The 23,028-nt window shown below is 50.3% G+C and overlaps 3 protein-coding genes across 5 annotated transcripts; 1 reads left to right on the top strand and 2 right to left on the bottom strand.

The window, feature by feature from the left end:
* Positions 1 to 5,049: 5,049 nt before the first annotated feature.
* Positions 5,050 to 10,339, bottom strand: selenop2 (selenoprotein P2). Of its 2 annotated transcripts, XM_023815843.2 has the most exons (5): positions 9,654 to 10,339; positions 9,131 to 9,367; positions 6,998 to 7,210; positions 6,803 to 6,914; positions 5,050 to 6,656 (listed from the first exon to the last, which is right to left on the bottom strand). In XM_023815843.2, exons 2-5 carry the CDS (start codon positions 9,346 to 9,348, stop codon positions 6,192 to 6,194), a joined length of 1,008 nt encoding a protein of 335 aa, XP_023671611.2. In that variant the 5' UTR covers positions 9,349 to 9,367; positions 9,654 to 10,339; the 3' UTR covers positions 5,050 to 6,191. The 2 variants fall into 2 exon arrangements, with proteins under 2 accessions (XP_023671611.2, XP_072560560.1); XM_072704459.1 differs by lacking the exon at positions 9,654 to 10,339 and having other exon boundaries at positions 9,131 to 9,645.
* Positions 10,340 to 15,303: 4,964 nt separating this feature from the next.
* LOC111846032 (uncharacterized) lies at positions 15,304 to 17,608 on the bottom strand. 2 transcript variants are annotated; one of them, XM_023815855.2, is made up of 4 exons: positions 17,193 to 17,608; positions 16,809 to 16,962; positions 16,502 to 16,689; positions 15,304 to 16,368 (listed from the first exon to the last, which is right to left on the bottom strand). In XM_023815855.2, the coding sequence occupies exons 1-4, from the start codon at positions 17,340 to 17,342 to the stop codon at positions 15,994 to 15,996; spliced, it is 867 nt and encodes a 288-aa protein (XP_023671623.1). In that variant the 5' UTR covers positions 17,343 to 17,608; the 3' UTR covers positions 15,304 to 15,993. The 2 variants fall into 2 exon arrangements, with proteins under 2 accessions (XP_023671623.1, XP_023671624.1); XM_023815856.2 differs by having other exon boundaries at positions 16,502 to 16,686; positions 17,193 to 17,606.
* Positions 17,609 to 17,709: 101 nt separating this feature from the next.
* Positions 17,710 to 22,983, top strand: toe1 (target of EGR1, exonuclease). The gene is made up of 7 exons (XM_023815854.2): positions 17,710 to 18,180; positions 18,269 to 18,309; positions 18,495 to 18,591; positions 18,674 to 18,832; positions 19,492 to 19,751; positions 21,891 to 22,053; positions 22,396 to 22,983. The coding sequence occupies exons 1-7, from the start codon at positions 18,067 to 18,069 to the stop codon at positions 22,873 to 22,875; spliced, it is 1,314 nt and encodes a 437-aa protein (XP_023671622.2). The 5' UTR covers positions 17,710 to 18,066; the 3' UTR covers positions 22,876 to 22,983.
* Positions 22,984 to 23,028: the final 45 nt, after the last annotated feature.

Here is a 23,028-nt window from a genome sequence, read left to right as displayed (position 1 = left end):
CTGTGTGAGGTGTCACATGACCTGTTCCACGCTCGACCCACTCCATGGCTCCTCCCAGCTTAGAGACCCCCAATGAGACACACCCCCCTCCTCTCTCCGTCTACCCTGTTTTGAGGTGCTGTGATCTGGGGGGTCCTGATGTAGGTGTCCCCAGCAGTGCCTGTACCTGGCTAGCTCGCCCTGTATTACACCAGACCGTCAGGGCTACATCTCCTAGGAAATGGCTGGATCTTCTGAGAGGTGAGACAGCAAGGTCATGTGTTTTCCACTATTTAGTGTAATAAAGGCTAAAACGGTGAACCACAGCCTGCTAACATTCAGTCCCCTTAAAAGTGATCTTCAAAGGGAATAAGGCTCTGTCATCTTTTAATAATGGTGCTCACTGTGAACAGCCAGTAGCAGACGCATGCGATGTCAGGGGGAGTCTCTGGCAAACTGGCCTGAATGATGCTTACAGAACACTGAGCTCCGGACTATCACCTAAATCAAGGCGCCATCTGCTGCCATTTACACAAAAACACCGTACGGAGGCTCACAAAGCAGCAGTCACTTCTAGGCACTGCATTTGTAGGATACTGTATTTAGAGGACACTGCATTTGCAGGATACTGCATTTATAGGACATTGTATTTAGTGGACATTGCATTTGTAGGACACTGTGCTTATAGGATACTGTATTTATGCAATGCTGCATCTGTAATATGCATCTTCTGTGATTCAAAGAAAGATTTATAAAGTCAAGGTGACTGAGATTTTGATGTCTCCCTCACATGAGCTTCATTAGAGAGCCAGGATCTTCTGGTGCTATGTGTCACGCAGGCGGCTGCGCGTCATCAGAGACACGCCCCCTTAGCTACTTAAACGTCGCACCATCATTCCGTGCGAGGTATTGTTTGTAATGCAATTTCCGAGCGACTTCTACCTTTGTCTTTGTTTCAGCTCCGGTCCGCCCGGCTTTCCCTGCTCCCCCTTCCTGCGCCTCCTGAACCTTCCTGCTCCCGTCCGACCCAGCTCTGATCTTCCCTCGTGTCACCTCCCCGTGTGTCCTGTTAGCGTCTTCGGACAGACCTCTCGGCTTTCGGACTCCCCTGCACTCGGCTTGACTATGGTGTTGGTTTTCCCTTCGGCTTTGATTACTCGGATCGGATGGATATTGGCTGTGACCCTGTTTGTTCTTTGGACTCTGCTTCGGATCTCCCCAATAAAACCAGTCGGACCTTCCCTGAGTGTTCTGTCGTTACACTATGTGCCTCAGAGCAGGCATTCAATGCCGTTCAGCAGTGCCACATGCCTTCCTCAGCTGGCAGCAGCTGGACACAGTGGCAGTAAATCACTGTCTGTCAGATGATATGCAGCCCGAGTGTCCTCAGATATCTGGCCCCCAGCTTATGAGACTGAACCTTTCTTAATTTTCTAAACAAACATTTGTTTATTCACCGTAGTCTCATGAAGGCCTATCAAAAGAGAGACAGACAAAGTTCCTCTGTTTGCTGAAGGGGTTCAAGGTGGGAGGCATGTAATGCACAGAACGTCAAAAGCACTGTCAGTCACATTCACACCCTGAAGGACACAGATGATACCTCTGGACTCTGGTCTTTCTGCCAAAATGTGAAATGCGTAAGAGAGGCCAATCTGCTAAACAAGACCACAGAGCGAGAGTCAGCCTCAGGCTGGGGGTGAAATGAATGGAGTCGGTTTGTCTCTGGTATGGGACTGTCAATGAGCAGGCCATGCCCCTCACTGCAGAGACGGACTCCCTCCCTCAGGAACCGCCCTCCAAGCAGAGCCCAGGGCATGTGGTGTCACAGAGACGGCCTGTGTCCTGCTACAATGAGTGCCACTAGGGCGTCATCTCCCCCTGCCCTAGCTGACCTGGGAGTGTCCCCCCGCCTCCAGGAGCGCTGTTCGCGGGGACGGCCCCCCCATCTTGACACACACAGAGTCATCTGTCACAGTGCACGTGCAGAGTGCCATCAGCCTGACGTAGGTGCCGTTGTGCTGTCCTGTGTCATTCAGTGGGGGCGTGGAACTAGAAACAGCCACAGACTATGGGGCAATGGCAACCACCGACAGCAGGCAGCCACCTCAAAGATCATTCACAAGTTTTACATTTGATTTATGACACACATATGAGTCCTGAGGAAGCTTCTTGGTTTATGCTGGGAACTAATATTGTGTTGACAACAGCTCAATGCTGCCCCCTTGTGGGAGGAAGCGTGTAGACGTCTAGCAATTGGGGGTGGGTCTCACCGCAGCCAATCCCTGCAGTGGGAGGGGGAGTGGGCGTCACTCTGTGGCTTTTGTAGACACATATTGGCCAGCCATTGGCAGCTGCCAGGCTTGTAATTTATAAGGCAGATAAACTGTCACGCAAAAGATTAAATAAGTAAGTGGGGGCAGGGTGGGAGGCGGGAGGCCAGGCAGGGGGGCAGGGTGGGGCCCGCATGTTGTGGAGGATGCTGCCATCGGATATGCAGAAGAGGAGAAGATGAAGGGGATAGAATCCTCACAGATGGCAGGACCTCTTCCAGAAAGTTCCAGCATCAAGCAGATGCATTTCAGAACACAGATGGATGGAGGCTAGAAACCCTGGGGGCACCATGCTAGGTCTCTATGTGTCAGTGTGCTCTATACATGCTGCAAATAAGCCTAACAGCACATGCGGGTCCTGCTCCAGATTAAGGTCAGCACAATCCAGGCAGGACCTCTTCCAGAGAGTCCAGTACCAAGCAGACACACATATGACTGCCACATGCATGAAGCCATTCTCAGCAGGACCATCCCCTCACATCGAGCTTGCAGCAGAACCAGCATGGAGAAGGTGTAGCATGTATAGGTGGTGTTGGCGGACCAGCAGGCCGTGGAGAAGGTATGGAGTGTGTGAGTGGTGCTGGTGGACCAGCAGGCCGTGGAGAAGGTGTGGAGCATGTGGGTGGCATTGGTGGACCAGCAGGCTGTGGAGAAGGTGTGGAGTGTGCGGGTGGCATTGGTGGACCAGCAGACCATGAAGAAGGTGTGGATGTGTGCTGCCATATGGGGCATCCTTTATCTGTCCCAGGAAACAAAAAGGGGATGCTGCTCACTCTAGGAATGGTGGGCTGGGTGTCATCTCCTGAGTTTCTTAGAACAGAAGGTATTAAACGCTCTTTAAATGCTTTGAAGGCTCCTCTAAATGACGGGTAGCAATGTGGCCCATTGCCGTGGTGACTATCACACACATCATTAATCCTTCGTTCTTAATTAGGGCTTTAATGTAGGATGAAGGACACGGGCCTGAACAAACTACAGAGAGTCTTATTGAGAAAATGACAGAAGAAGATGCTAAAGAGATGCATTTAAGGTGTGAATCTGTTCTCCAAACAAGGGCAAAGATCTGAGTGTAGGCAGTAGGGACATATGTGTGTTTAGGGGGGGCGGGGTTTAGGGGCTGATTTGTTCCCTACCAAAGCTGAACCCAAACCTATGTCCGTGTCTCCAGAACATGGCAGAAAACACAAGTGGCAGAGTTCTTTAACTTACATACACATACAACACAAACATGCAAACAGGCAGAGGTTGCTCCCTCAGAATCATAAGCAGTCTATAAACTGTTTCTCCGCAAATCATCACAGCATTATAATCACCACTGAAAAAGTTTATCATGAGTATGAAATGGAATATAACTATATGTCAATTATTATGAATAATATCTCCTACAACATTCGATGGCGTAACAGGTAACATTTAATGATGATTAAATTGTAATATGAGTGTACAGAAGAAGTATATAATAAGCCTTCTCTCACGGCTGATGAGTCCTCTCGCTGCTAGGAGGGAGGGCTTTCTGGATATTCCTCCTTTTCCTTACCTTCCCTTAGAGGTCAGCTGCCCAGCCCCAGGCAGGAAACATGAGCCTGTACACTCGCACGGCCAGACGGATTCTACCCCCAAGCTGTCACCCTAAACACACTGACCCTGCCCCCACCCCCACCCCCCCAGCCCCACAGCAGTATCACACTGAACTTACTGAGACTTATCCACACCGCAAACATCATGCACTACACATGCAGAATTTGCACTTTAATTGTCCTGGCTCCTAGCCATTATTCAATCACCCCTGTGTATGGTAATGTTGCTATCTCGCTTATCTCAGTACCACAATACTGCTGCATATAATCCATTATACTGTACCATGCAATATTGTTGATCACGATCATTATCCTGCAGTAATGCTCTCAGCCGCTGCCTTTCTCTGGTGCAATCATTTATGTTGTGCGATGATTCAGGTGCAGAATTCCTCTCATATTTTTGTACCATGTATTTGTAATTGCTAAATGCCATTTTATAATTTTAATTTTTTCCTTAAATTTTTCTTTATCTTGTATAGCTTTTATTGAGGCTTTTGCAGGATGATTCAAACGTCATCTCATTGATCTTGCAAAGTGACACTAAAGATATCATGTTTAGGTGTCAAATCAACCCAAAGTACAAGACTGACTGATCTCTGGATTATATCAGGCAATGCTTAACATATTTAGGGCAAAAATCATTACCTACAATATGAACAATTATTGTTAAGCTTAATTAATTAGCACTGGCTAGCACTTTTCCGTAACACTTTATATTAACTGCACGTTCATAATGCTTTTATAATGCATTCATAGAACACTCATAAGCAACATGTAAATACACCTTAAAGTTCCAACAATCAAAAAATCTAAAAAAAAAAAAAATTGTAAAATTCTACCTGAACAGCTTTAGCATACATTGCACAGAATGTTCTATGAAAACATTATGAAGGAGCATTGAATGTTCTATAAAAGCATTATGAAGGTGCACTGTATGTTCTATGAAAGCATTATGAAGTAGTAGTGAATGTTCTATAAAGGCATTATGAAGGTGCACTGAATGTTCTATGAAAACATTATGAAAGAGCGCTAAATGTTCTATGAAGGCACTATGAAGGTGCAGTTCATGTAAAGCATTAGCCACTTTCCTCCTTTTCTGCAGTAAGTTCTCTATCACAAATTATACAGGAAGAAGGAGTCAAAGTATATTTTAAGGAGTCACTTTATTTTGAAAATAACAGATTGGGTTGAGGGGGTGCCAGAAACGGGCAGGGTCTGATTATGTCCTCTTTGGGGCTTGGGGTGCTTTCCAAGTGCCCCCAGTGCTGAAGAAGCAGCTGTCTGATAACACTGGGAACAGCCACCCTCCTATCATAAACACACACTTATATTTACCGTGAACAGTCAGGATTAGTCATGATTCACAAAAACTCAATTTAAAGAAAAAACATGAAAAAGTAAATCAGTAATGTGGTTGAATTTATTTTATTTCTGCATATCATTGTGGGCTTGACATGAGCTTGATTTGACAATAATTCCAGAAAAAGACAAATATACATCCTGAGATTTTACGGAAGATTTAGAGAAGAACATTCTGTGTTAGAAAAAATACAGGCAGGGCGGTCACAGGCCTGGACATAAAAAATACCCATTTCTATCACCTTCATAAACACACCCAGTCCACCTCCATCCCCAGCACTAGTCTGACTGGTCTTCCCAGTCCCCTGCAGAACATCAGCCTGTAGACCCCGCAGTATGGTTTAAACTACAGACCTCATTTAGTGCAGAGAGAGGACGTTTCTGACAAATTCTGATGGAAGGAGGAGAGACAAAGGTGAGGGAGACCCCTTCTGGGCAAGTTGGAGCACTGCATGAGAGGTGTGTCTGCCACAGTAATGATGAGCCCAAATAGCACAGATGTGTTGAAATGCGCAATATAAACTCTATTACTACAGCACATTTTATGTTAACATGTATGTCTTTCAACTAAAAAAAGGATTTGCCCAATTTCTACCCTCAATTTTGGTTGATGAGTGTGTGTGTGGTGATGATGTGTCTTTGGCCCCTCCCCATGGGTGTGTGTGTGGTGATGATGTGTCTTTGGCCCCTCCCCATGGGTGTGTGTGTGGTGATTATGTGACTTTGGCCCCTCCCTATGAGTGTGTGTGTGGTGATGATGTGACTTTGGCCCCTCCCTATGAGTGTGTGTGTGGTGATGATGTGACTTTGGCCCCTCCCCATGGGTGTGTGTGTGGTGATGATGTGTCTTTGACTCCTCCCCATGGGTGTGTGTGCGGTGATGATGTGTCTTTGACTCCTCCCCATGGGTGTGTGTGTGGTGATGATGTGTCTTTGACTCCTCCCCCTATGTGTGCGTGTGGTTATGGTGTGACTTTGTCCCCTGCCCATGGGTGTGTGTGTGGTGATGTGTCTTTGGCCCCTCCCCATGGGTGTGTGTGTGGTTATGGTGTGACTTTGGCCCCTCCCCATGGGTGTGTGTGTGGTGATGATGTGACTTTGGCCCCTCCCCATGGGTGTGTGTGTGGTTATGGAGTAACTTTGGCCCCTCCCCCTGGGTGTGTGCATGGTTATGGGGTAACTTTGGTCCCTCTCCCTGAGTGTGTGTATTGTGATGATGTGGCTTTGGCCCCTCCCCATGGGTGTGTGTATGGTGATGATGTGGCTTTGGCTCCCCCCCCAGGGTGTGTGAGGCATTAGGCGATGCAGGCTCTGGCAGGGACATCAGGGTGGCGTCACCTACTCCCTCAAGGCCACCTGTCAGGTTCATGCCTGGTTGCATGTCCCTATTCTGCGTTCCATTCAAGCTCCCCTGTAACAGCAGCACAGCAGAATGTAAACTACATCCAATCAGATGTACCATATGTCTGTATCATATGAATGGCCAGACCAATCAGACATGTTTAAATTGTCATGTGGATGGCTTCGTCCAATCAGAGGTACTATAGCTTTACTCACAGAGCAGTTGCCACAGATGTCCTTATGATAAGTGGCCCTGATGGCGGCCTCGACGTAGGGGTAGTGCAGGAAGCTGTACGGCAGCACGATGTGGAACGTCAGTTGTCCGCAGCTGTGGAGAAAGTGACTTCTCCAGTGACTCACATCGGATGGGAAGGATTTCTTTTGTGGGGGGGGGCAAGTGGAACATCTCACCGGTCATATATGAGGAAGTCATCTTTGTCTCCCTCCAGAAGCTCCCAGACATCGTCCTGCAGGGGGGCCTGCTGGTAGACAGTGATCCCTGCAGCCGTCCTTCTCCTCATCTCCCAGTACATGGCTCTGGACTGGGGGGTGCGCTCATTTACCACCAGGAAGCTTACGTTGCTCAGACCTCCCCGGAGGAGCTTGTCACGCAGGTCGCCCAAGCTGCTCATGAAGGGTGACAGGAAGGCGTCACGGCTGCAGAGCAGCGCCGTGGTGACAGGAAGGCATCACGACTGCAGAGCAGCGCCGTGGTGACAGGAAGGCGTCACGGCTGTAGAGCAGCGCCGTGGTGACAGGAAGGCGTCACGGCTGTAGAGCAGCGCCGTAGTGACAGGAAGGCGTCACGGCTGCAGAGGAGTGCCGTGGTGACAGGAAGGCGTCACGGCTGCAGAGGAGCGCCGTGGTGACAGGAAGGCGTCACGGCTGCAGAGGAGTGCCGTGGTGACAGGAAGGCGTCACGGCTGTAGAGCAGCGCTGTGGTGACAGGAAGGCGTCACGGCTGCAGAGGAGCGCCGTGGTGACAGGAAGGCGTCACGGCTGTAGAGCAGCGCTGTGGTGACAGGAAGGCGTCACGGCTGCAGAGGAGCGCCGTGGTGACAGGAAGGCGTCACGGCTGCAGAGGAGTGCCGTGGTGACAGGAAGGCGTCACGGCTGTAGAGCAGCGCCGTGGTGACAGGAAGGCGTCACGGCTGCAGAGGAGTGCCGTGGTGACAGGAAGGCGTCACGGCTGCAGAGGAGTGCCGTGGTGACAGGAAGGCGTCACGGCTGTAGAGCAGCGCCGTGGTGACAGGAAGGCGTCACAGCTGCAGAGGAGTGCCGTGGTGACAGGAAGGCGTCACGGCTGCAGAGGAGTGCCGTGGTGACAGGAAGGCGTCACGGCTGTAGAGCAGCGCTGTGGTGACAGGAAGGTGTCACGGCTGCAGAGGAGTGCCGTGGTGACAGCTGGGACTGCTGTGACAGGAGTCACATGCACATGCACATTGAGCATCTTCCCTGGCACTGTTCCTGTTATTTATAATATGTGTCCCACTTATGTATGAAGCTGGAGAGGCCACAGCGTTCAAAGGCACCTTGCTATTCTATAGGCTAATTCATACACTTTTCCACGTGCACTTTTGGTTGTGGCCGAGGGGATGTGACGTCAATATCGTCATCAGGGGTTGGCTGCGAATGGCTGTGGTTGGTGCACGTGTAGCCCAAAATTTTATGTCTAGTGGAAATCGTGCACATCTGTGCAAGATAATTGCTTAGCTATTTCCAGTAGGTGGCAGCACGAGTTTCACAGTCGGTCAGCAGCCAACAACGAAAGAGTAGAGGAAGAATAGCTGGTGTTGTTGTTGTAGTTATGGTGAGCAGCTATATGAGGAGGGTCGGAGGTACCCGTATATATATAATTTTTCATACTGTCCAGACATCATAACGAATTATATGGTCATTTTGTAATCTTGGCCATAAAATTCGACAAGTGGGTGGGTGGGAGGTGGGGGGTAATTTTGTCATAAGGATTTTAAAATACTGTGGTATGCCTTATTACTGCAATACTACAGTACCAAAACCTTGACTAATAACTGTTCCTTAAAGTTTACCCGTTTCACTACACTGTCTGTATTTGTGATTGTACATCTGCCCTCTGGGGGTCTGGTGGAATATCACTGCTGTATGCATCTGCGACCATCTGCATCCGCAGCCAAATGTAGTATGAACACAGGCTGCCATGCAGACGACCGCAGCCTGAAAGCGCACGTGGAAAAGGGAAGTACGAACTAGGCTTAGCAGGTCCAGCAGGGAGTGGAGGAGCAATTAAGCAAGAAATCAGGCACAGCGGTAACGTGTTTCGGTGGGAGGGAAGCGGGGTGAGAGGGGGATGCGAGGACACCCGTCAGGGTTGGGGGGGTACACAGAACCGTTTGTGCGTCCTCTCAAGTTCAGGTCAATCACTTCCAGCCGTCCCAGAAGTTGTTTCCAAATGAATGACACCCCCATCTTACCGGCACTGCACCATCCCTGTATTGCAAACCCACACGCATGTTGCCATGTGACCTTACTGTTGCCCAGGGGACCCCGCGGCCGGCGCCCGCTCACCGAGCAGCCTGCGTCAGGCAGAAGCGTCAGCTGGCCTTCAGCAGAGCCACCACCACCAGCTTCCCCAGGTGATCCTGCATGGGAGCCTGGCCCTCCACCTGCCACCGTGGAGGGGGGCTGCAAATCCGCGAAGAGTCCCTGTCCCCCTCCAGGAAGAGCGAAGAGGCACTGAGCAGCCCAGGCAGGAGCCACAGTGACAGAGTCCTGGGAGCCCACATGGTGACGGAGACCTCTGACCTGGAAGAGAGAGGCGGGAGGACGGCGGGCCAAGGCCAGAGCCCCCCCATACTCTGTATGACAGATTCAATTTAATTGATTTTTTTTCTCAAATAGTGCCTTTCACAACAGAGTCGCCCTAATATGCTTACATGGGCGTGTTGTGATACCTTACAAGATCATTAACACAGAATAATACAAAAACAGTCACTAAATGCAGCACATGGGACCCCCCTGGGAAAAGGCACCCTGAGCATTAGGACCAGGGCAGACTGGAAGCCAACAGAGTAACGGCTGCTTCACCTACCTGGCTGAGCGTCGCTCCCTGCTTCTCCCTGCTAGTGATCCCACAGGCCTCTCGGTGTGACTTTAAGGACTCTCCCCGCCTACACAGCCCCCTCCCCCTCACACTGACCCTGTCAGCTGGTTGAGGGGGCTCCCTGTGAGGGGGGTGGCTCAGCCATTACACAGTGAAATCTTCATTACACGCATTAGCATTTGTACGGAGTGGTAAAGGCGGCCTGACAGAGGCCACACCGACCCGCAGCACTGTAAAGAAAAGGCAGAATCCAGCTTTTGTCAGAAGCCCAATGAATAGCAGTAAAATGACCTCAGAAAGGCTCTGCTGTGGGTCTGTCTGCCTGCTCCTTGACTCTACAATGAGGCAATGAATCACAAAGGAGAAAAGTCATGTTGGAATGCTAATGACCAAGATGAAGGCAGAGTCAGGGAGGAACCGGGCATATCAGAATACGGAGAACACGGAGAAGAAAGCTGGACCCCTAAGTGAGGAGACAAAAAGGGACACCAAAACAGGGGGACGAGGCAGGACACCTAAGCGAGACACTAAAGTGGGCAGACAAAGCAGCGCGACAAAAGGGGGGGGCAAGCCAGGACACCAAAACAGGACACTGAACAGGGGAAAGAAAGTGAGTGGACAAGTCAGAACACCAAAGCGGGACACCAGGCCGGGGGACAAGCCAGGAGACCAAAGCGGGACATCAGGCCGGAGGGACAAGCCAGGACACCAAAGCGGGACACCAGGCCGGGGGACAAGCCAGGAGACCAAAGCGGGACATCAGGCCGGGGGGACAAGCCAGGAGACCAAAGCGGGACACCAGGCCGGGGGGACAAGCCAGGAGACCAAAGCGGGACATCAGGCCGGGGGGACAAGCCAGGAGACCAAAGCGGGACACCAGGCCGGGGGACAAGCCAGGACACCAAAGCGGGACACCAGGCCGGGGGACAAGCCAGGACACCAAAACGGGACACCAGGCCGGGGGACAAGCCAGGAGACCAAAGCGGGACATCAGGCCGGGGGGACAAGCCAGGAGACCAAAGCGGGACATCAGGCCGGGGGGACAAGCCAGGAGACCAAAGCGGGACACCAGGCCGGGGGACAAGCCAGGACACCAAAACGGGACACCAGGCCGGGGGACAAGCCAGGAGACCAAAGCGGGACACCAGGCCGGGGGACAAGCCAGGACACCAAAGCTGGACACTAAGCATGGGGACAAGGCAGGACCCATAGCAGAACTGAGCCGGGGGGACAAAGTGGGACACCTCACTGACAGTAACAGGAACATCTTGTTTCAATTCTGAAAGAAGCTTCTCGTTGGGGCAAACAGCCTGAGCTGAACAAGCTCCAGATTTCTCAATCACAGGGTGGACCCAGTGGCCAAAATTGCAACATACCCTGGTTGTGTGTGAACAAGTGAAGGGGGGGGGGTCCTTGTACGATGGGGGTAAACAGCAACACAGCCCCCGACATGGCCCTGCAGAGCTGCCCCACACGTGAGTGATGCTCCCTGGGGATCCCAGTGAAGGACCAGGAGTGATGTATCAGTCTGAGTTCCTCACATGTCCCCGCATAAGTCACCGGCAACAGGAAGAAGACCCCCCCCCAACACACAAACACCTCTAGCATTCTGTATTTTCCCATTAAAATAACTGCCAGTTATTACTCTGCCCATTCGTAGGGTCACTGCCATGTGGAGGCGCTCGCAGGAAGTGGGAAGCCCTCTGGACCAAGAACAGCAGCCTTTTTACTCTCTCTGTTTACAGTGAAACTTTTGTTTGTTCCTGTGGCCAACAAAATCGATCAGTAACCATTTGGAAACATACATCACACACAGATTTGTTAAGTTGTTTTTTTAAAACCTCATTTCCATGCTTGTCAGGTATGACACATTTCACATATGGAAACGATGATCATCACTACAGACTCCGTCCCAAACAAACAAACTGGCTCTCCAAACGTCACTGTGAGGCGTACCTCTCCCTCCCTGGTCTCCCTGATACTCAGGGATCTTACAACATCACTGGATCTTTCTGGCTTCCTGGTTAGGCATTGAGGAACAAAGCCCAATAATGACCAGGATCTCACCCACCCAGCATGTTAGTGGGAGGAGGAACTGTTGCTTTATTGCACAATCATCAGAGGTTTTATTGGCCAAAAGGTGGGTCTATGCCCGGATAACAGAAAATCCTATTTAGTCAGGGAGACAGTGGGCGGGGTCAGAGGCACCCCCATTGTTATGCTCACTCTTCAGACATGCATGAAGCCTTCCCAGCAGCTCAGATGCAGCCTAGATGACCTTCCGCATCTCACAGCACTGGTCTGTGGTGCTTGGTGGCTGGAACGTGGAACCCATAAATTTATGGGTGCACATTACAGAACTGAAGCTTCAGTAAAGCGAGGAGCAGATCGATGGCACGGGGTCCATCTGTTCTTCACGTTCCTGCCTAACAAAGTCCGGCTGCGTGCAAATTCAATACCTGCTGGCGGGAAGCAGCTGCCTGTGGATTGAGTTAGGGCCAGCTGGTCAGTGACCAGGGTGAAGATTAGGGGACATGTGCAGCAACGGGACAGGCTCATCTCTGAATGACAACACAGTGCCTGACTGCATCTAGCACAGCAATAAAATAATGACTGCATACAGACACAGATCCAGAACCTGAGCATTGCTGAATTAAATCCAGTTGGCATTTCAAAGTTAGTCGGCCTCTGGCTCGATGGCATAAAGATACAGCAGCCTCCCTGGGGGGGGGGGGGGCTGGACCCTGTCTGTACCCCCCAATCTCCCATCTGGCCCTGCTTCTGCGTGCCCTGAAAACCATACAGGGTCTAATTATGACCAATTAACAAGGGGCGCGTGTGATCAACCCATGAGACTCGACGCTCCCCTGTCACTTATGCTGGCAAAATGGGCGAAATTCCCAAAACGCTCATTGCACTTGATGCCATATGAGTGCTGACTACTGATAACACAGAAGCCGCTGTGGACCTGGGAAAAGTGGTCCAGATTCTCCATGATGCCTTAATGAAACATGTTATTTCATTTTTGGTTATGCAGCCTCATTTACCAAGGGGTCAGGGGAGGTTTTGTTTGGAGGGGATCAAACACTCACTTGCACAACATCAGTGATCACTGACATAGTCTGCCAGGGACCCTTGGACCCTGAGGTAACTGAGCAATCTCCATACTGGGTTGTTTTTGTGCTGTTTACACAGCCTTGGGTCTGGTTACTGATTGTGTGGGTCTACGATAAGGAGGCGGCCTGCGTGGACCTGGAAAGAATGCAAATCACCAGTGTGTTTCATCAAAGCACAAACACCAGCAAACGCGTATGCACAAAACACACAAACACCAGGAAGTGTGTCTACGCATAACAAGCACCAGCGAGTGTATCTGCACAAAACACAAACACCACTGAATATGTTTGTACACACGTCAGCAAGTGTGCCTACACAAAACACAAACACCAATGAGTGTATTTGCACAAACACCAGGAACCAGGTGCACAAACACATGCTCTGTTCACACCTCCCTGGGCCTCGCAGCAGAACTACACCCTAACAGACACAGGCTCTGGCAGAATCAGCCCAGACGCCTCAATGCTCACATAAATGAAAAAGTGGTTAATGTTCACTTCATCAGGCTCATTCTCCTCTGTGAGTAGTCAGGTCAGCTTCAGCACTGGGGGTTTCAGACCCCCCTCTCCTCTGTGAGTAGTCAGGTCAGCTTCAGCACTGGGGGTTTCAGACCCCCCTCTCCTCTGTGAGTAGTCAGGTCAGCTTCAGCACTGGGGGTTTCAGACCCCCTTCTCCTCTGTGAGTAGTCAGGTCAGCTTCAGCACTGGGGGTTTCAGACCCCCCTCTCCTCTGTGAGTAGTCAGGTCAGCTTCAGCACTGGGGGTTTCAGACCCCCCTCTCCTCTGTGAGTAGTCAGGTCAGCTTCAGCACTGGGGGTTTCAGACCCCCTTCTCCTCTGTGAGTAGTCAGGTCAGCTTCAGCATTGGGGGTTTCAGACCCCCCTCTCCTCTGTGAGCAGTCAGGTCAGCTTCAGCACTGGGGGTTTCAGACCCCCCTCTCCTCTGAGTAGTCAGGTCAGCTTCAGCACTGGGGGTTTCAGACCCCCCTCTCCTCTGTGAGTAGTCAGGTCAGCTTCAGCACTGGGGGTTTCAGACCCCCCTCTCCTCTGTGAGCAGTCAGGTCAGCTTCAGCACTGGGGGTTTCAGACCCCCCTCTCCTCTGTGAGTAGTCAGGTCAGCTTCAGCACTGGGGGTTTCAGACCCCCCTCTCCTCTGTGAGCAGTCAGGTCAGCTTCAGCACTGGGGGTTTCAGACCCCCCTCTCCTCTGTGAGTAGTCAGGTCAGCTTCAGCACTGGGGGTTTCAGACCCCCCTCTCCTCTGTGAGTAGTCAGGTCAGCTTCAGCACTGGGGGTTTCAGACCCCCCTCTCCTCTGTGAGCAGTCAGGTCAGCTTCAGCACAGGGGCTGTCAGACATCACTCTTGTCCTCTCAGATGCTGACCCAGCTAATATTATTTATATTTATATATTGTTCTAGGAACATTTACTGAGCGTTACCATTAAGGTTCAAAGTGTCCAGCTTTCCAGATATTCCCAAAATGTTATCCAACTACTATAATCATTACCACAACTTCGACTAATAATACAAAAACAGAGGGCACAGAAGAGCAGGGGGTAGCACTGCACTCACACTGCCAATGCCATGGGTTTGAGGCTGCATCGGAAGTATACACATCTTGTACTCTTTTTAAAATAATAGTTTTTTAATATAGCAATATTTTTCAACATTATATTTAAAATATGGTCAAGTAATGTTACTGGGTTAACACTGACAGAAGCTTCGTTACTCAAAATGTAAAACGCTGAAATAACGTTTCATTAAGGTTAGATAGAGCATTCTCTGCAAACTACATTAGCTAAAGTTCTGGGAACGTTCCCTGTTAGCTGAGAAAGCTGCGGTAGGACTTCCTGTCTTTAAAGGCTGCACTCTTCACTGAGGTGGAGGTCCAGCCTGAACATTATGCCTAGCAGAGGTGTGGTTAATGTTCCGGGCTGAACAGCCAGTCAGAGGCCAGGCTGCATTAGTTCAGGGAGCCCATTTAAACAGAGACTGTTGTTGTTAAAAGACACTGCCCTCTAGTGGCAGATGGTAGCAATGGCCCTTAAAAGGCAACACTCCACCAGGTACATGTTATGCATCTGTAAATGTAAATTACTGACGAAATTACTAAACCAGCCTGCTGCATGGTGCAAAGGATCATCGTGCGTCACTGAGCTGCAGCTGAGAGTTGTGGCTTTGAGGGCATCAGTGACGTGCACAGACTTTTTGGGGCATGGGGGCTTCAACAGGGGGCTGTCAGGAGATCCTGTCAAGATTTCACATGACTGTCAGTTATTGAAGGGACATTGGGGGGGTGCTCAGGTACCCCCAGCGCCCCCCTCAGCATAGTCCTGCTCACTAGCCCTCAGAAGGTAAAGGGGGCTTCATTCCTCACAGCATAACCAGCACATCCACATCACAGGTGACTTTTGGCACAGTAGCAGAGCAGTATAAGGCACAACAGGGATAGGAAGTGAGGTTCTCAGATGGTAAGCAGGACGGTCCTTGAGCTTAAAGCTCTCCAAGAATGAAGAGGATGGGGATTTGAAAGGTAACGTTTATTGCCATGAATACACTGCCTGCGTTTAGTGACATGCTGGACAGCCCTACTGTGCAGAGGCTTCATCTCAGCTCAGTCACTCAGAGGAGCAAACAGCAGAACTGTGGCTCTGCCACAATCACAGCAAGTCTGCTTCCTCCCCCCACGCGGCTCAGTCAGGACCTGCGGGGCTTCCTCAAACAGCCAGAGGCTGGGCATAGTGTCCTATCAGAACAAGACCCGTCACCTGGGCTATAACCCCCGTTAGTGAGCGGAACACTTCAGAGGGTACTGATGACGTCATATGAACAAGTTCACAGTAATGAAAAGACTAACCTTGCGATTCATGATTAGACAGATAATGATAAATCAACAGAAAGTAACAGGATACATACGACCTCATTCGCTACATGCCACAGCTCCAGCCTTTGGTAATGAACACTTCAAATTTTAATTAATATAAATGAAATGAAAGGAGACCCATCAGAGTTTCCCAGAGAACACAAAATGTTCACCCATACAAAAATATCCTTTAAGCAGGAATACTATGGTTTAGGGACCGGGGAACTGCTTCCACATGCTAATAACACAAGCGAGAGCTCCACTGAGTGTGTCACCGTCACAGGTGGCGACCGACCCTCCCGCTGGTCCTCGACACGGTGTGTTAGTCCCGGGAGCCACAGCAGCTGCTTCGTTATGACATCACCCCCAGAAGGGCCTCGTCGCCAGCCCCATTGTCCTCGGGACTGTCACAGGTGGAGATGATGCCCAGGCCGAGCTCCACCAGCTCCTCCTGCATGGTGCTGGGCACCATGATCTTGGGCTCCAGCCGGTTGCAGAGGGTTCTGTAGGAGGGCAGTGGGTAGCCTAGGTCGCGCAGGAACTCGTATCCCTTCACACCCACGGCGCAGCGGATCTTTCGGGCAGTCAGCACCGTGTCCTGGGACCACACGGCCCGGCGTGAGCGCTTAGCCAGCGTCAGAGCCCGGATCTGGTCTTCGAACAGGAACATCTGCAGACCTTTCTCCATTTTGTTAAGCTTGTGGAGCTTCTTCCTCATCTCCTCAGCCTGGAAAGAAAAGCGACACAGCTAACTGAGACGGAGGGCGTCAGGTCAGCAACATGCGGCTCCACGGTGGTCTGTGAGGTGTGAGTTCAAAAGGGTGTGGCTTGTGAGAGGCAGGGCACACAGCCTGACCCACCTCCTTCTGCAGTCGGGCCGTGTGCAGCTGCTGCTGTTCCAGCTGTGCCTTGTACTGCTGGCATTGAGCGCAGGCGCGCTCCACGTCCTGCCGCTGGGTCCCGCCACCGCCGCCCTCGGCCTCCTCCGCCTCGCTTTTGGGCTGCCTGCGGGCGTAGCCGTGATCGCCTAGATTCTGCTCCTTTTCTGCTATGGAACCACCACCACCATCATTACCTTCAACATCACTCCTATTGAGCTGCTTAAACTGCTGCTTGCCACTCTGACGGTTGGATGTCAGTGACACGGTAGCAATGGGGGCCACTCACCCTGCTCTCGCTTGAGTGGCCCGCTCACCGCTGGGCTGATGGGTGATGGGGGGTCAGGAACGTTGAACAGCGTGGGGATGGCGTTGGGCTTCAGCTTGCGGCCTCCTGCCGGGGACCTGGCGATCTCCTCAAACTGGCTCTCCTCAAAGTGGTCCTAGGCACCAGAACGGGTTCAGTCAGCAGCCGGCCAAGCTAGAAAGTCTCTGGAGGACCCTGGCTGGCCCCAATGGAACCCCCACAGTCCCCAGCTGACCCCTGCAGAACCCCCACAGTCCCCAGCTGACCCCTGCAGAACCCCCACAGTCCCCAGCTGACCCCTGCAGAACCACGACAGTCTCCAACTGAAACCTGCAGAACCCCAACGAAGCGACGCTTGAGGCTCACCTGACAGAGTCTGGAGCACGGCGTGGGCACGAAGTCGCGCCGGCAGTTTATGACCCATTTTCTCATGCGTACCGGGTCCTTGGGGAAGCGGAAGAGCTGCTTGCCGATGGTGGTGGAGTTGGAGCAGTTCGGAGCCGAGCATCCTCCCATGGCTGGGCCGTCTCTGCCAGCCCGCTGTGCGGGGCTCCTAAGCAGCGGGATTCCTGAAACTTGTAAGGTATGTCCGTCCGGAAGACGCTGTGAATCAGGGCGGCTCAGGCCAGAAACTTGGCCCCCGGACCGCCGGAGAGCACAGGCTCCGTCTGAAGGAGAGTGTTATAGGATGCGATATGATCAGAAAGGTCACTACCAGCACAGCAGTAAAAACATGACTTTGTTTTGAGCCAAAATGGCGTCTCGGCTCGGCGGCCGCTGTAGTGACGTCGGTGGCAGAGGCTGTCCGCGGCAATGCCTGTGAAAAATGTCACATGAACCTGAAGTTACGCTTTTAAAAACATCATCTTCAGGAAAAACAGTGAATAAATTCGGTTCGAAATTATCTGGCGCCAAAACTAAAGTACAAGGCGATAGAAATAAACTGCCCAGCGTCTTCAAAGGCACTGTTATCCGCGAGGGGCGGCCGTTTGGACGCGCTTCTCTCCTTCCAAATCGTTCTGTCCACAAAGCAGCGTTTATTTATTAAAAGTGCGCGGGCAGACGCGGTGCAAGGGCTTGCTGTCTTTCATTTGTTTTAACTACAGGTCTGTTTTAATTAGAGTTGTCCGTCTGCCCGGTTATTAAGGATTGCATATCTATATAGCTGTTTGCCGCATGTGTAGTACGGCGGAGTGGCTTCTCTTTCACCTTCTGATCCCGAAGCACACGGTCCGGGGAAATGACCGAGTCCATGCTCGTCCCTGTCATCGATGTGCAAGATGATAACTTCACCGAGCTGTGGCCGGCCATAATTCTGGCCTTGAAAACCGCCTCTTTCATTGCCCTGGACACGGTGAGTTTCTTCATATTATCTGGAGTCATAACTTGTAAATGGAAATAGATCTGGTATTGAGAAAGTAACCAGTGCTTTCCTTTGGCAGGAACTGAGCGGGCTGGGAAACAGGAAGGCGCTGCTGGCAGAGTGAGACTGCAACCGGCATATTTTCTTATCTATCCCTTTTTATAGCAGACCTGTACATGTGCAGTTTATTTTAGAAACCAGTCACTGAAATTAGGTGTGCAAATACCAGAGACAGACACCTGAACCCATGCAGTTACACTGTTCAACTCCTGCAGACGTTTGATTTATGATTGCATTTACTTTAGGTGCATCGAAGACCGGTACAAGGCTGTGTGCCATGCTGCTCGAACCCGATCCATACTTTCCCTGGGACTGGCTTGTTACAAAAAGCAGGAGAATAAAGTGAGTTTCCAGCCAGGGTTGATTAAATGATCTCTTTCCACTTGTGGCTGCTACATGTGTCTGTGCTGGTCCTCCTTTCCAGGCAGATGATACCTACCTGGTGCAGGTGTATAACCTGACCCTTCTCTGCATGGATGAGTATACCATAGAGCCCCAGTCAGTGCACTTCCTGGTGCAGCATGGGTTCGACTTCAACAAACAGTACGCCCATGGCATCCCTTACTATAAGGGCAACGACAAGGTAAGGCTGCTGCTTTGCTATGCTGTGCCTGAGAGCATCGTGCTGGGTACCTGTCATTAAATCAGGGCAGCTTCCTGATGGGTTATTCCATATCAAAATTACCCAGAGGGCCCCAGATCACACTCTGATTCCCCTGAATACATATACAGGTGCTCCTATATCAACCTTATGGAGAAATCCCACATATTAGGTCTGTATCTCTAATAGTTTTCTACTGAAAAAGTTAATCCTAGTCACAAAGTTTCAAAGCTGTACTTGTCATATCAAAGGAACGATGAATGGTGGAAGTTAGACTGAAAGGCCCGTTGGGCAAATGCATAACATTTATTTAAATTTCAAAGGGTCGAGTTTCTAAACTACTAGAGATGCAAACCTAATATTTAGAATTTCTCCATAAATTTGGTGTAGGAGCACCTGTGAATTTTTTTAGGGGAGTATGAGAGGGTGAGCTGAGAAACTGGCCGATTTGCAATGGAATGACTGATGTTTGTCTCGACCCTCTGACTGAGTGGAGTTCCGTGGCTAATTGCTTCTTTAGTAAACAGTGTGTTAGTGCTGAGTTTCTGGCTAATCCTTGATCATTATCAGTTAGTGCAGTGCTTTGTTTGGGAATGTTGCCTGGCTTATCTCAGTTAACCTGCCCCTGCCCTGTCCCACAGGGAGGCGAGGTCCACAGACAGAGCATACGCACCCTCTTCCTGGAGCTTCTACGGGCCCAGAAGCCATTGGTGCTGCACAATGGGCTGCTGGACATGGTCTTCCTGTACCAGTGTTTCTATGCTCACCTCCCCGAGCGCCTGGGCACCTTCACGGCCGACATCTCACAGATGTTTCCTGCTGGCGTCTTTGACACGAAGTACCTGACTGAATATGAGCTGCGCTTTGCTGCCTCCTACCTGGAATATGCCTTCAAGAAGTGGTGGGTGCGCCGCGGACGAGCGTCTGTACAGGCTGCCATGACTGACAAACCATATAATCCCACATTTCATTGAAAATAGAACAAAGAGATATCAGATGTTGAAACTCAAATTTTGTTTTATGACAAATATATGCTCAGTTTGAATTTGATGCTAGCAAAACATTTCAATAAAGTTGGGACAGGGGTTTGTTCACCACTGTGCTGCATCACTTCTTTTACCAGCACTCTGTATAGGGCTGGGCGATATCATATATCACCAGGGCTTCAGATGACAGACGAAGCATTTGGTCGTGTGCCAGCTTTTTGGTGAAATATGGACATTTATTTACGCCCACAATTTAAGCAGTTTAGTAGTATGGCTAAAATATTAATGAGGCTTTGTATGACGTCCAACAGTCATTATTAGTATAAATACGGCATATCCTTATGTTTAATAAATGTGTCAGAATTTGAACTGCAAAAAGTACCACCGCACCACCGATGTCTTTTTACGTTGTTTATCCACAAGATCTCCTCTTTTAAAAGATATCGTGGCTGCTCTTCTTCACCGCGACTTCAGTGCATATTGCACTGAGGTATACCAAACCGTAGTATACCAAACCAGTATTATGTGGGGTGCTCCGCTTATCGAATTTAAGAAACATAAAGTTTATACAGATTACTAACTTTTGGGTATCACAAAACAAATCTCATTAATATTTTAGCCATACTACTAATCCTCTTACCAAATTATGGGCGTAAATTAATGTCCGTATATCACCGAAAAGCTGGCGTCCGGCCAAATGCTTCATCTGAAGCCCTGGTGATTATTGCGCATGCGTGATATGATATCGCCCAGCCCTAACTCTGTAAACGTTTGGGAACTGAGGAGACCAGTTCCTGGAGTTTTAGAAGTGAAATGTTGCCCAGATTTCAGCTGCTCAACAGTTCGGGGTCTCCTTTGTCGTGTTTCTCGTTTCATAATGCACCAGATGTTTTCATTGGGTGACAGGTCTGGACTGCAGGCAGGACAGACTAACACCTGGACCCTTCTACTGCAGAGCCATGCTGTTGTAATACACGCAGAATGTGATTTAGGATTGTCTTACTGAAATATGCAAGGCCGTCTCTGACAAAGACATCTGGATGGCAGCATATGTTGCTCTAAAGCCTGTATATGTCTTTCAGTATTACTGGGGCCATCCCAGATGTACAGGCTACCCAAGCCATGGGCACTAATGCACCCCCATTCCATCACGGATGCTGGCTTTGGAACTTCTGCTGATAACCTCCCTTCTTTAGCCCGGAGGATGTGGTGTTCAGGGTTTCCAAAAAGAATTTGAAATTCTGATTTGTCAGACCACAGGGCATTTTTGCCTCAGTCCATCATAAATGAGCTTGGACCCAGAGAAGTTGGTGGCGTTTCTGGGTCATGTATTACATATGGTTTGTTCTTTGTGTGGTAGAGGTTCATCCTGCATTTGTGGATGCAGTGACGAGCCGTGTTCACAGACAATGGTTTTGGGAAGTGAGCTGTGCCCATGCAGTGATTTCCACTATACAATCGTGTCTTTTTAATGTAGCGCTGCCTGAGGACCCGAAGATCATGGCAATCCGGTTTTGGTTCTTAGCCCTGTGGACAGAGATTTCTCCAAATTCTTGGAATCTTGATATTCTGTACTGTAAATGATGATTTTTTTTGCAATATTACATTGAGGAATATTATTCTTAAATTGTTGCTCTATTTGCCCATGCTGTCTTTCACAGAGTGGTGAGACTCTGCCTCTCTGGGAGGCTCTTTTTATACCCAGTCATCTTACTGACCTGTTGCCAATTAATCTAATTAGTTGTGAGATACTCAACCAGGTGTTTTGTTTTAGCATTACGCAGCTTTTCCAGTCTTTTGTTGCCCGTCCCAACTTTTTTGAAATGTTGCTGGCATGAAATTCAAATTGAGCATATATTTGTCTTTAAACAACAGCATTTCTCAGTTTGATATGTTGTCTTTGTTCTATTTTCAATTGAAGATGGGCTTATATGATTTGCATTCTGTTTTTATCTACATTTTATACAGCATCCCAACTTTTTTGGAAATGGGGTTGTACCAGGTCTGATTTGATGCATTAACAATACAATCATTTTGTCTTGACCTTGGGGCAGCAAACTGGAAAACAGCAGGTGTGTGCAGGCTGGCAAAGATGGAACCCACCTTTACCTGGAGTTCTGCAGCTACTCGGGGGACCAGTGCAACTATGTGGACTACAGACCGTGCTGCGAGCAGCCTGCGAGTGCAGAGGCACAGAGTGTCTGCCCTCGCTTCTCGGTGAGTGCCAGGGTCCATCACAGAAGGTGTAGAGATGGGCATCAGTTGGTGGTGTTAAGCCCCACCCACCATGTGGGTGTGGTGTAGCTCCCCCCAGACGGTGGGTATACAGTATCCAGCGCCACAGCCGGGAGCCAAGTGGGAGGGGTTTATCAGTAAGGGTAGGAGGGGTTTATAATGAGGGTAATTGTTAGGGTCTCATAACAGGTGGCCTCGTTATAAGCCCCTCCCACTTGACTCCTGGTTCCAGCGGTATGCCTCTCCCAGACAGTGCCGCCCGCATGCTTAACATCCGGCAGTTTCTTCAGCTGATGAGCGCTTTGCCTGTGGCCCCTCCCACAGGCCTACGGGTGGTGCCCCAGCGGCACAGCGTGCAGCATGTCACACAACACAGACCTCATCATCCAGCAGGACGAGAAGAAGAAAAGGAAACGCAAAAGGAAGGCGGGGCGAGGGGCGAGTCCCCACAGCAAGCAGCCATGTGACAGGGACGGAGATATCACGCCAGAGGGGCCCGGGGCTACAGAGGGGCCTCCTGGAGGGAACGGGGCCCCAGTCATGCAGGCCACTCCCCCCACGCAGAAGGTGGAGGAGGGCACCCACCGTGCCGGGTTCGACGCTTTCATGACAGGCTACATATTCGCCTACACGGGCACCCTGGGGGGCACCAGCGGGCCTGAGCTGGGGGGCAGCAGCGTCAATAAACTGTACCTGAGTGGCAAGTCGGTGCCATTGCACATCGTCAAAAGCTCGTTCTGCAAATCGTCAAAGGCTCACAGCCTCAAGATGGAGTTGGTGTGGGGAGTGGGAGGCCAAAGCTGACCCCCCCCCCCATCTTCCTTTTAATGAATGTACTGAAGAGTGTTTTTTTTGTATACTGTTCTGAACAATACTGTATACTGTACAATAAAAATATTTTTCTGTGGTTTAGCTGGTGTCTAGGTGCAGAAGAACCTTGCCAAGGGGGACTGTTCA

The sequence above is a fragment of the Paramormyrops kingsleyae genome, chromosome 21, assembly GCF_048594095.1.
Source record: "Paramormyrops kingsleyae isolate MSU_618 chromosome 21, PKINGS_0.4, whole genome shotgun sequence".
In the NCBI taxonomy this organism is placed as follows: Eukaryota; Metazoa; Chordata; class Actinopteri; order Osteoglossiformes; family Mormyridae; genus Paramormyrops; species Paramormyrops kingsleyae.
This window is presented reverse-complemented; position numbering and strand designations above follow the sequence as displayed.

Bases quoted from the DNA above. Each gene is read 5' to 3' on its own strand.
- toe1 (XM_023815854.2), top strand. From the start codon at position 18,067: ATGACCGAGTCCATGCTCGTCCCTGTCATCGATGTGCAAGATGATAAC. The intron at 18,181-18,268 runs GTGAGTTTCTTC...TTCCTTTGGCAG, and splicing joins CTTTCATTGCCCTGGACACG to GAACTGAGCGGGCTGGGAAA. The intron at 18,310-18,494 runs GTGAGACTGCAA...CATTTACTTTAG, and splicing joins AGGAAGGCGCTGCTGGCAGA to GTGCATCGAAGACCGGTACA.
- LOC111846032 (XM_023815855.2), bottom strand. From the start codon at position 17,342: ATGGGAGGATGCTCGGCTCCGAACTGCTCCAACTCCACCACCATCGGC. The intron at 16,963-17,192 runs GTGAGCCTCAAG...TCTGGTGCCTAG, and splicing joins CGTGCTCCAGACTCTGTCAG to GACCACTTTGAGGAGAGCCA. The intron at 16,690-16,808 runs GTGAGTGGCCCC...GTGGTTCCATAG, and splicing joins GCCACTCAAGCGAGAGCAGG to CAGAAAAGGAGCAGAATCTA.